The sequence below is a fragment of the Saccopteryx leptura genome, chromosome 6 (assembly GCF_036850995.1).
Source record: "Saccopteryx leptura isolate mSacLep1 chromosome 6, mSacLep1_pri_phased_curated, whole genome shotgun sequence".
NCBI lineage: Eukaryota > Metazoa > Chordata > Mammalia > Chiroptera > Emballonuridae > Saccopteryx > Saccopteryx leptura.
Window position 1 is genome coordinate 194,821,446 of NC_089508.1, and position 15,333 is coordinate 194,836,778.

The 15,333-nt window shown below is 61.1% G+C and overlaps 1 protein-coding gene across 3 annotated transcripts in view; it reads left to right on the forward strand.

Moving 5' to 3' along the window:
- Positions 1-15,333, forward strand: part of MAD1L1 (mitotic arrest deficient 1 like 1) — a 318,931-nt gene that overhangs the window by 820 nt on the left and 302,778 nt on the right. For 2 of the 3 annotated variants that reach the window (XM_066344271.1, XM_066344270.1), the window contains exons 2-5: positions 2,746-2,907; positions 4,629-4,769; positions 8,393-8,572; positions 12,368-12,492. In XM_066344271.1, coding sequence (XP_066200368.1) covers positions 2,752-2,907; positions 4,629-4,769; positions 8,393-8,572; positions 12,368-12,492 — 602 coding nt within the window. In that variant the 5' untranslated portion in view covers positions 2,746-2,751. Of the gene's footprint in view, positions 1-2,745; positions 2,908-4,628; positions 4,770-6,101; positions 6,130-8,392; positions 8,573-12,367; positions 12,493-15,333 lie in introns of those variants that run through there. The other variant, XM_066344272.1, reaches the window with a different exon arrangement.

Sequence of the window (15,333 nt, forward strand, 5' to 3'; positions counted from 1 at the left end):
CTGCCCCCAGCACCCCTCCGCTGTCCCCCACGCACCCCTCCGCTGTCCCCCACGCACCCCTCCGCTGTCCCCCACGCACCCCTTCCCTGACCCCCAGCACCCCTCCGCTGTCCCCCACTCTCCCCCTCCTCTGTCCCAGTCCCCCTCCTTTATACCCCTGTCACCTGTCACCTATCCCGCTCCTCGGCCCCCCCCCCGTCCCAGTCCCCCCTCCCTCCCCTGTCTCTCGCACCCCCATCCTCCATCCCAGCTCCCCACTTTGGCCAGGGTCTCTGCTTGCCACCCACTCTGGTTCCTGCTGTCTTCAGCCTGGGCCCCGGGGAGCCCCAGCTGCTCTCAGAGCCCCCTGCAGCCCACCCCTCCGCCCAGGCCTCCTCCGGGGGAAGGAACAGCAGGACACGGCCAGCGTCCATGATGCTGGAGCCAGTGAGAGGCCCGTGGTGGAGGCGGCCTCGGAGGAGGGGTTCTCCTCCCTGCCTGGGGTCCTCAGGAGGCTCCCGCTAGGCTGGGCTGCCAGGTGGAAAGAGGTGCTTTTCCCTGGAGTACCCCCCCCCCCCCCCGCCCCAGGGTGTGTGGAGCGATGTCACCTGCACTGCCTCAGTGGGAAAAGCAGGAGTTGCTACTACTCCCTACTGGCGGGAAGACGGGAAGCCACTTGCCCGGAGAGAGTCACATGGCTGCTCGCTGGCAGGGTGGGAACTCGCGCTTCATGCCCAGGGTGCTTTTAGAGAAGGCGGCAAAACCCTGTGTGAGCTGCTGTTGCCGGTGGTGTTCTTGCCGTGTCTTGCGGTTTTTGCCGTCTTCCTTTGACGGAGGACCCGAAGGGCGGTTGGTTGAGAGGCCGTGTGCCGTGGACGGACTCCCAGCTCAGGGGTTCCCTGGACAGCTGTCGAGATTGAGTGGTTGGGCTGCTGGAAGATCTGCGTCTGTTGGATGAAGAGGATAGAGTTTGAGCTGCCGCCTCGTCGCGGGCCTGGTGGAGCGGCTTAGTTCCAGAATGCCTCCGTTCCGTGCTAGTGGGTGGCACGCTTCAGTTCTCACGGGGCTGGGGGGGGGGAATGGCGCCTTAAGAAGAGGATCGATTGGCTGAAATTCCTGTCCTGGGATGGACAGTATGGCCCTGGTCTCATCTTGGCAAACGGAGGTTTTTAGCTCTGTTGCCTTCCTCCGTGCAGGCCGGTCTCTGCAAGGCTCACAGCACTTGGAGAGCCGGTTCTGTTCTCTCTTCCCAGCCCCTGTCACTTACTATACGAAGGAGAGTTAGAGAGTTCGGAGTGATGGCCTGAGGGAGGGAGATAGGGCTCAGCATGACCATGGCCAAGGCTTTTGTTAAGTGGGAAACTCAGAATCAAAGATTTCTCACTTTCTGGGGTTTTTTTGGGGGGGGGGTGAGGGGGAGGTATTTTCAATCTAACTCTTAGGGGAAATCTGTCCCACAGCCAGTTTTCCTAAGGGGAACACAGCTGTCACATGTGGGAACCGCATGTAGGAATTCACACCTTCTGGCTGTTAACGGTACCTGGGACTCAGCAGGGCTGGCAGCCAGGCTGGTGTGAGGCCAGAATGAGCATGGGTTTGGGGTGCGAGTTCTTTGCTGCTGCTTGTCCCCAGCCTTCGAGCACGGGTCTGTGGAGCGCACTCGACCTGTAGAGCCCGGCAGACAGACCCAGGTTCCAGTCTCAGGTCTGTCCCTCTCTGAGATGCCTTATGAGAGCACATGCAGAATGATAGTCTCTTTGGTAACAGTTGTACCATCTGCCACTTGAAGACTTCTGAGGGACATTGTACTCTTCATGACCGTTTTCACAGAGGGGTTCCTTGATCTTAGAAACTAAGGCTCAAGGAGTCTTGGGGCCCAGAAAATGTCAAATATCTTGCCTTTTGGTACTTGCTTGGTTGAAAATAGTAGTGATTTATTGGTGTCGTTGTTAAGAAATTAGCATGGCTGTGACGTCATCATCCTTACTGCCACTGCTGTGCGCTTTGTTACTGATGCCCAGAGCTGGGCTGTCTGTGCGTGCTGACGTGGTACATATGCCATCTGACGGCTCAGCACCTCCTCCTGGGGCTGTCTGTCTGTCCTGCTCATGTGCAGGTCATCACTGATGGCTCAGCACCTCCTCCTGGGGCTGTCTGTCTGTCCTGCTCATGTGCAGGTCATCACTCTGACAGTCAACAAACGGCATGGTGCTTTTTTTGTTTTTTTGTATTTTTCTGAAGCTGGAAACGAGGAGAGACAGTCAGACAGACTCCCGCATGCGCCCGACGGGGATCCACCCGGCACGCCCATCAGGGGCGACGTCGCTCTGTTGCGACCAGAGTCACTCTAGCGCCTGAGGCAGAGGCCAAGGAGCCATCCCCAGCGCCCGGGCCATCTTTGCTCCAATGGAGCCTCGGCTGCGGGAGGGGAAGAGAGAGACAGAGAGGAAGAGGGGGGGTGGAGAAGCAAATGGGCGCTTCTCCTATGTGCCCTGGCCGGGAATTGAACCCGGGTCCCCCGCACTCCAGGCCGACGCTCTACCGCTGAGCCATCCGGCCAGGGCCTGCATGGTGCTTTTTATGCCTCACCTTCTCCTCTGGTAAATAGGCAGTCTGGGCTCCCATGAACCCCAAAGAACGTGGTATGGACCCTGGAATGTTTTAAGGGCTCTGAGCGCAGTAGAGGCTGCTGGAGTCCCTCTGGGCAGCGGGCAGATTGAGGTTGTGTGGAATGGCTCCCTGTGACCACTTCCTGTCTTCCTCCAGAGAGACATGGCCATGGAAGACTTGGGGGAAAACACCACCGTCCTGTCCTCCCTGAGGTCTTTGAACAACTTCATTTCTCAGAGAGTGGAGGGAGGAGCCGGGCTGGACGTGTCCGCCTCTGCCAAGTGTCCTCTGCAGACGCAGTACCAGCAGAGCATGCAGGTGAGCCTGGGGCGGGAGAGGGCTCTGGGCGAGGGCCGCTTCGTCCTCAGACGGGGCTGGGTCAGCTTCTACACACCGCACGTCAGCGTGTCATTCTCATGTTGTGAGGTGCCATAGGGACTTACCTCGTGTGTATATCGGTTAGCCTGTGGTAGAACTGGCCTCCTTACAAGTTGTGTTGCTCCAAGTCCTAGAAGCTCTGGCTGGGGTCAGGTGAGGACGTGCTGTAGTTGAGGCAGGTCGGTGTTTGCTCAGCCTGGGAGCCAGCTGCTGCCTCCAGATCTCTGAGGTGGGCATTCCCACTTACGGGAAGAGAGCTGGAAGCCGTGGTCTGTCCCTGAGCTGTCCTGGCTGAAAAGCCTGCTTTATCAGCAGCAGAGCGGGCCTGGGGCTCAGCCTGTGCTCACGCCGACGAGCTCACAGACTCCAGGGAGAGCGTTGGAAAGCAAGTTTATTCCCCTAGTTGAGGAAGACTCCAGCTGCCTGGGAGCGTGACCCCGCCTGTCCCGCCAGCTGCTGGCTCCTGGAGGGTCTAACCGCGGGAGGCCGTGCTGCGAGCACAGGTTCGAGGTCAGTGCAGGAAAGCCGGGGCAGTGAGTGAAGGACTGGGTATGTAGTGGTCCCAGACTGTGGAAGGCCACTTACAGACCTTGGCTTCAGTCTGCCAGTTTGACTCTGGTTATAATGTTATTTCCCTTTGTCTCAAGTTCTTGGCAGTGGTCACTGTGGACACAGTTGTAGAGGGGTCAGGTCTCCTGAAGGACTTCAGCTTCAAAGAGTTGCGGGGTCAGTCTCAGCTGAAGCAGGGATCACTGGGTCCACACAAGGAGGGGTGTGTGTCGGCAGGCTCGCCCCAGCCCCTGCCGCTCTGCACTGACCGCTGTGTCAGGTGATCCCTGACCTCTCTGCTGGGGCTCTTCCTCCCCTGTTGACCTGCATATGCTGCTGGAGCCACTTGGTGGTCCTGCCCTGTGTCAGACGTGGCTTCCTATTCTCTGGGAGGCCCAGTGAGGCTCCTGTGCGTCCCTTTGCTGTGTAATTGTTAGTGGACTGAGTTGCTTACTGCCCTGTTTTGGCAAGGATTGTTCTTTATTCTGAAGTTAGGTTTTTTAGTTTTGTTGTTGGTGTTATAACACTTTTTTATAGAATGGTGGTGGTAATGTGTGTGTGTGTGTGTGGTCCTTGCCTACTAGTTGAAAAAAGTTGTTTTTTTAAGTGAGAGGAGGTGAGATAGTGAGACAGATTCCTGCATGTGCCCCAATTAGGATCTACCCGGCAACCACTGTCTGGGGCCAATGCTCAAATCACCTGAGCTATCCTCAGTGCCTGGGGCCAGGCTCAAACCCATTGAGCCACTGGCTGTGGGTGGGGAACTGGGAGTGACGGGGGAGAGGGAGGGGGGAGAGAAGCAAGTGGTCGCTTCTCCTGTGGTCCCTGACTGGGGATTGAACCCGGGACGTCCATATGCTGGGCTGACACTCTGTCCACTGAGCCCCTGGGCAGGGCCAAAGGTATAATTTTATCGATGCAAATACTTGGGATCTTGTGGCCTATCTGTGAGGACTGTAGAGTTTAGAATTTTATAGGCCCCCCCGTCTCACTCAGCCCAGCTAGGGACCCAGCTTCGTCCTTCTTCCCTGGGGCTGAGCGTGGGCCTTGCTGGGAGCGGGTGCCCCGGGGTGAGCGTGTGTGTGACGCAGTCTCTCCTTTGGGCATGACAGCTGGAGGAGCGGGCGGAGCAGATCCGGTCCAAGTCCCAGGTCCTCCAGGTGGAGCGGGAGAAGATGCAGCTGCAGCTGAGTCACAAGAGGGCTCGCGTGGAGCTGGAGCGGGCGGCCAGCACCAGTGCCCGGAGCTACGAGGTGGGTGCGGGCGGCCAGCTCCAGTGCCCGGAGCTACGAGGTGGGTGCGGGTGGCCAGCACCAGTGCCCGGAGCTACGAGGTGGGTGCGGGCGGCCAGCACCAGTGCCCGGAGCTACGAGGTGGGTGCGGGCGGCCAGCCCCAGTGCCCGGAGCTACGAGGTGGGTGCGGGCGGCCAGCACCAGTGCCCGGAGCTACGAGGTGGGTGTGGGCGGCCAGCCCCAGTGCCCGGAGCTACGAGGTGGGTGCGGGCGGCCAGCACCAGTGCCCGGAGCTACGAGGTGGGTGCGGGCGGCCAGCACCAGTGCCCGGAGCTACGAGGTGGGTGCGGGCGGCCAGCACCAGTGCCCGGAGCTACGAGGTGGGTGCGGGCGGCCAGCACCAGTGCCCGGAGCTACGAGGTGGGTGCGGGCGGCCAGCCCCAGTGCCCGGAGCTACGAGGTGGGTGCGGGCGGCCAGCACCAGTGCCCGGAGCTACGAGGTGGGTGCGGGCGGCCAGCCCCAGTGCCCGGAGCTACGAGGTGGGTGCGGGCGGCCAGCCCCAGTGCCCGGAGCTACGAGGTGGGTGCGGGCGGCCAGCACCAGTGCCCGGAGCTACGAGGTGGGTGCGGGCGGCCAGCCCCAGTGCCCGGAGCTACGAGGTGGGTGCGGGCGGCCAGCACCAGTGCCCGGAGCTACGAGGTGGGTGCGGGCGGCCAGCCCCAGTGCCCGGAGCTACGAGGTGGGTGCGGGCGGCCAGCACCAGTGCCCGGAGCTACGAGGTGGGTGCGGGCGGCCAGCACCAGTGCCCGGAGCTACGAGGTGGGTGCGGGCGGCCAGCACCAGTGCCCGGAGCTACGAGGTGGGTGCGGGCGGCCAGCACCAGTGCCCGGAGCTACGAGGTGGGTGCGGGCGGCCAGCACCAGTGCCCGGAGCTACGAGGTGGGTGCGGGCGGCCAGCACCAGTGCCCGGAGCTACGAGGTGGGTGCGGGCGGCCAGCACCAGTGCCCGGAGCTACGAGGTGGGTGCGGGCGGCCAGCACCAGTGCCCGGAGCTACGAGGTGGGTGCGGGCGGCCAGCACCAGTGCCCGGAGCTACGAGGTGGGTGCGGGCGGCCAGCACCAGTGCCCAGAGCTACGAGGTGGGTGCGGGCGGCCAGCACCAGTGCCCGGAGCTACGAGGTGGGTGCGGGCGGCCAGCCCCAGTGCCCGGAGCTACGAGGTGGGTGCGGGCGGCCAGCCCCAGTGCCCGGAGCTACGAGGTGGGTGCGGGCGGCCAGCCCCAGTGCCCGGAGCTACGAGGTGGGTGCGGGCGGCCAGCACCAGTGCCCGGAGCTACGAGGTGGGTGCGGGCGGCCAGCACCAGTGCCCGGAGCTACGAGGTGGGTGCGAGCGCCCAGCCCCGGGGCCGTGGGAGAGCGGAGCCGGGCTGCTGGGCCTGTCTTCCTAGACCCCCCCCCCCCCCCGGGCTGCTGGGCCTGCCTCCCTGGGCCCCGGGGCTCAGCTGGGCCCCACCTCATGGAGGAGGGCAGCAGGGCCAGGCCTCTGGGGTCTCCCCCTCTGGAAGGACTGGGGTGCAGACCTGGCAGAAACACCAGGTGGTACAGGGGTGACAGGCTCGGAGAGTCACCAGGCTACATAGGGGTCTTGGGTCCAGGCCGAGTTTGCTCAGTTTGTTTATGGGCCCTCAGAGCCAGGAGCCCGGTCTCGGGGCTGCTTCAGGTCGCCCCTGGCTGGCCCACCGTGCTGGGAGAGCCCCTCTCACCCAGAGGACTAGGGTCACTAGGAGCTTCCTTGCTGTGGCAGCACTTTGCAGGTGTGCTGTGGGCGCTGACGAGCTGCAGGCACACTGCCCGGGTGCGGGCAGAGCCTCCTGCCCCGGCAGTCCTCGTGGTGGCGGTCTGGGTTGTGGCCTGACCTCCGGCAGTCCTCGCGGTGGCGGTCTGGCCTGTGACCTGACGTGGCACCTTCACAGGCTTCCCTCGTCCTTGCACACGTAGCTGGGCTCTGCGAGGGTGTGCTGCTGTTGGGATGTGTTTGAACCTGGTGGGCAGGCTCCTGGCTGTGGTGTGTCATGTGGGCTCAGTGGCCCAGAGATGTGCTGTGGTGTGTCATGTGGGCTCAGTGGCCCAGAGATGTGCCCGTTGGAGGGGGTACCTTGGCGCTGGCCCTGGTGCTGACTGGAGTGGTTGGTGTTTCTCTGTGAGACGGGGCTTGGTGTCCTGGGCTGACCTTGAAGGAGGGACACTGAACTGACGGGAACCGAGAGGGAGAGGCCTGGGGAGTCCTGCCAGTACTGGAGTGCCCTTAGAAGGGCATGGGAGGGGGCACAGGGGCCACTGGACTGTGGGAGCTGTGGGGTTGGTGGCACTGCCTGGCTCTCAGGTGGAGGCATGGGGTGTGGAGCTGATGGAGTTCCTCTGGGCCATGGGCCCTGTGAGGACAGGACTCCCGTGTCCTCACTGCCCTGATCTCCATGTCCAGCACAGACTGTGGCACCTTAGAGGTGGTCAGAAAACCTTGGAAAGTGTGAGGGATGGCTGCAGGGTCACTGAACGTCTTTCTTGGGGAAATCCAAGAGTCAGGGCTGACGGAGCTTAATCCTGGGGCCCCTCGCTGAGCGTGGCTCCCTGCCGTAGACAGGGTTGAGGGTGGCCCGGACCACGAGTCATGGTTTGTAAGTTGTCCCTTTGCTTCTGGGGCTTGTGCAGTGGTTTCTCAGGGCTGTCAGTTTGGCAGTGAGTGGGGACGCCGAGTGGGCGGCAGTCTCAGCCCCCTGGAAAGAGCTCTGAGATGGTGAGAGGTTGGTGTCTGAGGGCCTGGCTGGGTGGCCTGTGTGTGCTCAGGACCGGCAGCTCCAGCGGAGATGCCACGCCCTGCCCGGGGAGGTGCACACTGCACCCTGTGCTCCTGGACCCTCGCTCCCACCCTGTGGAGGGTTCCTCTGCTGCAGGGCCCCCTCGGCGCCGGGTGGGGTCCTGGTGCAACCCTACTCTGAGTGAGGCGGCCCTGGGAGCACCTGGCGGTCTTGAGAGGGAGCTTCTGCGGCCCAGCTTTCTGTCCGAGGTCAGAGGTCAGCAGGGTCTGGTTCCACGTAACCAGGGTTCTCCGCCTTTGCCCCGAGACTCTGGCTCCTACTTTCTGGTCCCACCTCAGGTCGAGTCAGTGTATTCAGAGCAGGAGCCTCAGTCCTGGGCCCCCCTCACCAGCACAGGCCAGGCCGCCCGAGGGTTGGGTCCAGGATGGCTCTGCAGGTTTGCAGGAGATAAGGGGCTGTCCTGGCGGAAGAGGCCCCGGTCGGCTGTTCCTGTCTGCAGGCCGCGTGTCCTCGCCCTGTGCGGGCATGCCAGCTTGTTGCAATGGCCACCTTTGTGCAGTCAGATAAAAGCCTCTGGTGCTGCCAGAGGTGGACGCTTCTTCCCCAGGTCGAGAGTGAGCTGGGGGTTTCCTCCCTGCAGGTGGCGGTGCCGGCTGATGCCGGGTGGCGATGCGTCTGAGTGCCTCCAGAGGGTCCCTGGGCCAGAGCCCTGCACTGCGGGCTTTGTACTGGCCTTGGAGGACCTTCCCTGGGCCTGGGTCTGGGTCTGAGGGAGGACGGCGGGGTCCCCTGCTCCGACCGTGCTCACAGGTCCTTCCTCTGGGCAGCGCGAGGTCGACCGCAACCAGGAGCTGGTGGCGCGCATCCGGCAGCTGCAGGAGCGGGAGGCGGAGGCGGAGGAGAAGGTCAAGGAGCACTCGGAGCGCAGCAGGGCCTGTCAGCAGAGCCTGGACGCCGCCCACCGCAGGCTGCGGGAGAAGGAGGACAGTTTGGCTGCTGCCAGCGAGGTGAGGGCCGCCGGGCACCTGCTCTGGGCTGTGAGTCCTCCGCCTTCCTTTCTTTCCACCGCGAGGTGAGGGCCGCCGGGCACCTGCTCTGGGCTGTGAGTCCTCCGCCTTCCTTTCTTTCCATTCTTTCCACCGCTGTCGTCCTGGTGAAGGTGCCAATTTCCCATCCTGTGGTCTTCAGTGCATAGGTTGAACACTTTTTAAATCTTCTAATCATGTTTTTTAATGGTTGATGAAACCATTTTTGCTATTTTCAAATGCTCTGGTGTTCTTGTGCACACACACCGTGATGCACAAACACGTAGGTAGCAGATAGCTTCACGCATGCAGCCTTTTTGCTTCTCTAGAATGATTTTATTTGGAGTGACCTCTCGGAGTGTGGCCGTCAGGACAGCAGTCACTGCTGTCTCTGTCTGGGACTTCGTGCCACCTGCTGTGTCACCAGTCATTGCTGAGTGTTCTAGTTCCACTGTCCTCTGACCTGTCCTGGGGGGTGGTATTTTCTGGAAATAACTGTGTGTCCCCCAACAGAAGATACAGGTGGTTGCCTCTGGATTTGCGTGTCTGTGGGTGGGCACTGTCTCTTAGTGTCTGAGAGCCTTTGAACCAGAGCAGATGAGCAGGGCGTCTTACCACCCCCATCGGTTGAAGGTTGCATAGATCTTAGGATTAGCCCAGAGGTCGGTGCTTCCTCAGCAGGAAGTCGGTGGGATTGGGCTCTTCCGACCTTTCCCGTCCCTTTGCCGGGCTGCGAGGAGGATGAGGGCCCACTGCCCGGGAGGAGGGTGTCATCCCGGGTGTCCGGCCCCCGCGTGGAGCTGCAGAAGCAGAAGCAGAAGCAGGCCCGGGTCCCAGCTGCCGTGGCGGCGCTGGGGGGCTCGCTGAGGCTGTGTCTGCGTCTGCCTTCTGACGCGGACGCTGGCAGAGGGGCCGGGATTGGCTGTTGGGGGCGTCCCCTCCGCCTGTGCTCGGGGGCTAGTGTTCTGCAGGCAGGTGTGGGGTGTCCCGGGGAGGGCGAGTTCTGCACTGTCCAGCGAAGGGCAGCGGGAGACCCTTAGACACGGGTTACAAAGAGGGTGCCGAGCGGGTCCAGCGTGGGAAGGGCCGTGGCCAGTTGGGATGTAGGACCACGGTGGTCTCTCTTTTCACCCCCAGAGAGGCCCGCCCTGTGCTCAGTCTAGAGTCATAACTTGTCCTCTCTCCCCCTGCGTGCTCTTACGTGGTGCCCTGGCTCCTGCGTGCGCCACTCTCTGGGGTCACCGTGTGCACGGCCTGGCTTCTCCACAGCCCTTGTCTGACCCTGGCACCCCTGCGGTGGCTGGCACCATCTGCCTTTCCTGAGCTCAGGAGGACTTCTCGAAGGATGTGTTCATTGTTAAGCATGTTTTTAGTACCTTCACTCTGTTTGGTTCCCAGGCCGGTAGTCCCTGTTGTAACGGAGTAAACCGTACAGGTCAGAGGAGTGGGGGACCCGGGCCTCTGTCGGCCTGTCAGCCTCCCAGGAGGACACGAGGCAGCAGTGTCCTCATTCGAATGGGCCCTGGGTTGGACTGGTGAATGAATGTGGTGGCCCCCTCGTCCGCTGAGGGAGCCCCAGGGGCTGGCGGGTGTCACTCACTGTGCTGAGTTGCTGGTCCTGCCCTTTCTTGCAGATGCCCTTGGGTTGATGTCTGGCTCCCAGGGGCTGATGTGGCTTTTCCACCTGCTAGTTTTCTTTTCTTGTTTCTTTTAGAGAGAGAGAGAGAAAGACAGGTAGACAGGAGGGAGACAAATGAGAAGCATAAACTTGTAGTTGTGTCACTTTAGTTGCTCATTGATTGTTTCTCATATGTGACTTGACTGGGGGGCTTAAGCCCAAACACAGTGACCTTTGGGTTCAAGCCAGTGACCTTTGGGCTCAAGCCAGTGACCATAGGATCATGTTGATGATCCCACTCTCACTCCAGGTGAGCCCGCACTCAAGCTGGTGACCTCGAGGTTTCAAACCTGAGACCTTAGTGTCCCAGGTTGACACTCTCTCCATTGTGTCACCATTGGTCAGGCCTCCATGTGTTAATTTACATGACGCTTCTTAGTGGGCTTGCCTTTCCAGGTGGTGTGGCGGGCATGCTCTCTCCCCCTCGGACTGCCACGGTGGCACTGTATGTAGCCACGGCCTGGCGGGTGCTGCGTGCCCAGTGGGCTCACTGTCCCAGACCAGGCTGTGCTCATGCCCAGTGGGCTCACTGTCCCAGACCGGGCTGTGCTCATGCCCAGTGGGCTCACTGTCCCAGACCAGGCTGTGCTCATGCTCAGTGGGCTCACTGTCCCAGACCAGGCTGTGCTCATGCCCAGTGGGCTCACTGTCCCAGACCAGGCTGTGCTCATGCCCAGTGGGCTCACTGTCCCAGACCAGGCTGTGCTCATGCCCGGTGGGCTCACTGTCCCAGACCGGGCTGTGCTCATGCCCAGTGGGCTCACTGTCCCAGACCAGGCTGTGCTCATGCTCAGTGGGCTCACTGTCCCGGACAGGGCTGTGCTCATGCCCGGTGGGCTCACTGTCCCAGACCAGGCTGTGCTCATGCCCAGTGGGCTCACTGCCCCGGGCCGGGCTGTGCTCATGCCCAGTGGGCTCACTGCCCCAGACCAGGCTGTGCTCATGCTCAGTGGGCTCACTGTCCCAGACCAGGCTGTGCTCATGCCCGGTGGGCTCACTGTCCCAGACCAGGCTGTGCTCATGCTCAGTGGGCTCACTGTCCCAGACCAGGCTGTGCTCATGCCCGGTGGGCTCTCTGTCCCGGACAGGGCTGTGCTCATGCCCGGTGGGCTCTCTGTCCCGGACAGGGCTGTGCTCATGCCCGGTGGGCTCACTGTCCCGGACAGGGCTGTGCTCATGCCCGGTGGGCTCACTGTCCCGGACAGGGCTGTGCTCATGCCCGGTGGGCTCACTGTCCCGGACAGGGCTGTGCTCATGCCCGGTGGGCTCACTGTCCCGGACAGGGCTGTGCTCATGCCCGGTGGGCTCACTGTCCCGGGCCGGGCTGTGCTCATGCCCGGTGGGCTCACTGCCCCGGGCCGGGCTGTGCTCATGCCCGGTGGGCTCACTGCCCCGGACAGGGCTGTGCTCATGCCCGGTGGGCTCCCTGGCCCGGACCAGGCTGTGCTCATGCCCGGTGGGCTCCCTGGCCTGGACCGGGCTGTGCTCTGGGACTCTTCCTCAGGCCTCGTTCTTTTCAGACCACTTCCCACCCGGCAGCTCCCCTCCAGTCTGTATAACTTTTGTGGCATCTCTCTGAGGATGGCCTCAGTCCCTCATGTCCAGCACCTGGCTGTGGCTTACAGGTGGCGTCTTTAGCACACAGCTGGGATGGTGGATGGTGTAGGGTTCAGGGAGGGAATTCTGAGAGGTGAGAGCAGGGTGAGGAAGGAGGCTGTGAAGAACTCGCCGGGGACTAGTGAGGGTTTGGGGTGAGAGGCATGTGGGGAGTGTAGGTGCTTCGTGGGAGGGGCTGGCACGGGGGCAGGAGGCCAGGGCCCACCTTGGCCGGCAGCAGTTCTTGCTCCTGAGTGCATTGTCTCCCTCTTGGCTCTTGGGAGACGCGAGGTGGCCCTGGGCTGTGCTCTGGTCCATGGTTGGAGGTGATGTCTGTGTTCTCAGAGGGAGCAGATGGCTCTGTCTGCCCTCGGGAGCGGGGTAGGAGGGACAGGCCCTTGTGAGGGCATCGTCCCCTGCTGTGGGAGGCCCGCCTGCACCCGCCTGCCGCAGCCCCAGTGCCTGGCCTCAGTGGGTGGTTGCCTGTCCCACTCTGCTTTCAGACCATCAGCGAGTTAAAGGGCCGGATCTCGGAGCTGCAGTGGAGTGTGATGAACCAGGAGATGCAGGTGAAGGGTCTGGAGTCCGAGAAGCAGGAGCTGCAGGAGCAGCTGGACCTGCAGCACCGGTGAGTGGCTGTGGAGCCCGCCCGCCTGCTGCAGGGCGTGTGCTGAGCTGGAGGGCCCCTCGTCAGCTGTGGACGACCAGACAGGAAGGCGCGGTGTGTCCTGAGCCCTCTGCAGAGTGTGCACCCGGCCTCATGAGCGTCCTGTGTGCTGAAGCCCTGGGGCTCTCCGGTGCCCTTCCGGTGCTGCCCTCCCCACCCACTGGCTCTCGGAGAACCCTGAGCCAGGACTGCAAGTGTCCGCACAGCGTGGCATTTCAAATGTCCTGAGAACAGGGAGAGCGAGCGTCATGGAGGGAGTTATGGGGAAGATGTTGCTTTGAGCTGGGTTGATGGCCCGGGTGAACACTGCTGCTGGTGGAGGTAGGAGGTCAAGGACAGTCCCACAGGACAGAGCACTCAGAGAGAGACAGGGAGTGTGAGAACACACAGGACAGAGCACTCAGAGAGAGACAGGGAGTGTGAGAACACACAGGACAGAGCACTCAGAGAGAGAGACAGGGAGTGTGAGAACACACAGGACAGAGCACTCAGAGAGAGAGACAGGGAGTGTGAGAACACACAGGACAGAGCACTCAGAGAGAGAGACAGGGAGTGTGAGAACCCACAGGACAGAGCACTCAGAGAGAGAGACAGGGAGTGTGAGAACACACAGGACAGAGCACTCAGAGAGAGAGAGTGTGAGAACACACAGGACAGAGCACTCAGAGAGAGACAGGGAGTGTGAGAACACACAGGACAGAGCACTCAGAGAGAGGCAGGGAGTGTGAGAACACACAGGACAGAGCACTCAGAGAGAGACAGGGAGTGTGAGAACACACAGGACAGAGCACTCAGAGAGAGAGAGTGTGGGAACACACAGGACAGAGCACTCAGAGAGAGAGAGACGGAGTGTGAGAACACACAGGACAGAGCACTCAGAGAGAGACAGGGAGTGTGAGAACACACAGGACAGAGCACTCAGAGAGAGACAGGGAGTGTGGGAACTCGCAGGGCAGAGCACTCAGAGAGAGACAGGGAGTGTGAGAACACACAGGACAGAGCACTCAGAGAGAGAAACAGGGAGTGTGAGAACCCACAGGACAGAGCACTCAGAGAGAGAGACAGGGAGTGTGAGAACACACAGGACAGAGCATTCAGAGAGAGAGAGAGAGTGTGAGAACACACAGGACAGAGCACTCAGAGAGAGAGAGACAGGGAGTGTGGGAACTCGCAGGGCAGAGCACTCAGAGAGAGAGAGAGAGTGTGAGAACACACAGGACAGAGCACTCAGAGAGAGACAGGGAGTGTGAGAACACACAGGACAGAGCACTCAGAGAGAGACAGGGAGTGTGAGAACACACAGGACAGAGCACTCAGAGAGAGAGACAGGGAGTGTGAGAACACACAGGACAGAGCACTCAGAGAGAGACAGGGAGTGTGAGAACACACAGGACAGAGCACTCAGAGAGAGACAGGGAGTGTGAGAACACACAGGACAGAGCACTCAGAGAGAGAGAGACAGGGAGTGTGAGAACACACAGGACAGAGCACTCAGAGAGAGACAGGGAGTGTGAGAACACACAGGACAGAGCACTCAGAGAGAGAGAGTGTGAGAACACACAGGACAGAGCACTCAGAGAGAGAGAGACGGAGTGTGAGAACACACAGGACAGAGCACTCAGAGAGAGACAGGGAGTGTGAGAACACACAGGACAGAGCACTCAGAGAGAGACAGGGAGTGTGAGAACACACAGGACAGAGCACTCAGAGAGAGACAGGGAGTGTGGGAACTCGCAGGGCAGAGCACTCAGAGAGAGACAGGGAGTGTGAGAACACACAGGACAGAGCACTCAGAGAGAGACAGGGAGTGTGAGAACACACAGGACAGAGCACTCAGAGAGAGAGACAGGGAGTGTGAGAACACACAGGACAGAGCACTCAGAGAGAGAGACAGGGAGTGTGAGAACACACAGGACAGAGCACTCAGAGAGAGAGACAGGGAGTGTGAGAACACACAGGACAGAGCACTCAGAGAGAGAGAGTGTGAGAACACACAGGACAGAGCACTCAGAGAGAGAGAGAGAGTGTGAGAACACACAGGACAGAGCACTCAGAGAGAGACAGGGAGTGTGGGAACTCGCAGGGCAGAGCACTCAGAGAGAGACAGGGAGTGTGAGAACACACAGGACAGAGCACTCAGAGAGAGAGACAGGGAGTGTGAGAACACACAGGACAGAGCACTCAGAGAGAGACAGGGAGTGTGAGAACACACAGGACAGAGCACTCAGAGAGAGAGAGACAGGGAGTGTGAGAACACACAGGACAGAGCACTCAGAGAGAGACAGGGAGTGTGAGAACACACAGGACAGAGCACTCAGAGAGAGAGACAGGGAGTGTGAGAACACACAGGACAGAGCACTCAGAGAGAGACAGGGAGTGTGAGAACACACAGGACAGAGCACTCAGAGAGAGAGACAGGGAGTGTGAGAACACACAGGACAGAGCACTCAGAGAGAGACAGGGAGTGTGAGAACACACAGGACAGAGCACTCAGAGAGAGAGAGACAGGGAGTGTGAGAACACACAGGACAGAGCACTCAGAGAGAGACAGGGAGTGTGAGAACACACAGGACAGAGCACTCAGAGAGAGAGAGACAGGGAGTGTGAGAACACACAGGACAGAGCACTCAGAGAGAGACAGGGAGTGTGAGAACACACAGGACAGAGCACTCAGAGAGAGAGAGACAGGGAGTGTGAGAACACACAGGACAGAGCACTCAGAGAGAGAGACAGGGAGTGTGAGAACCCACAGGACAGAGCACTCAGAGAGAGAGAGACAGGGAGTGTGAGAACACACAGGAC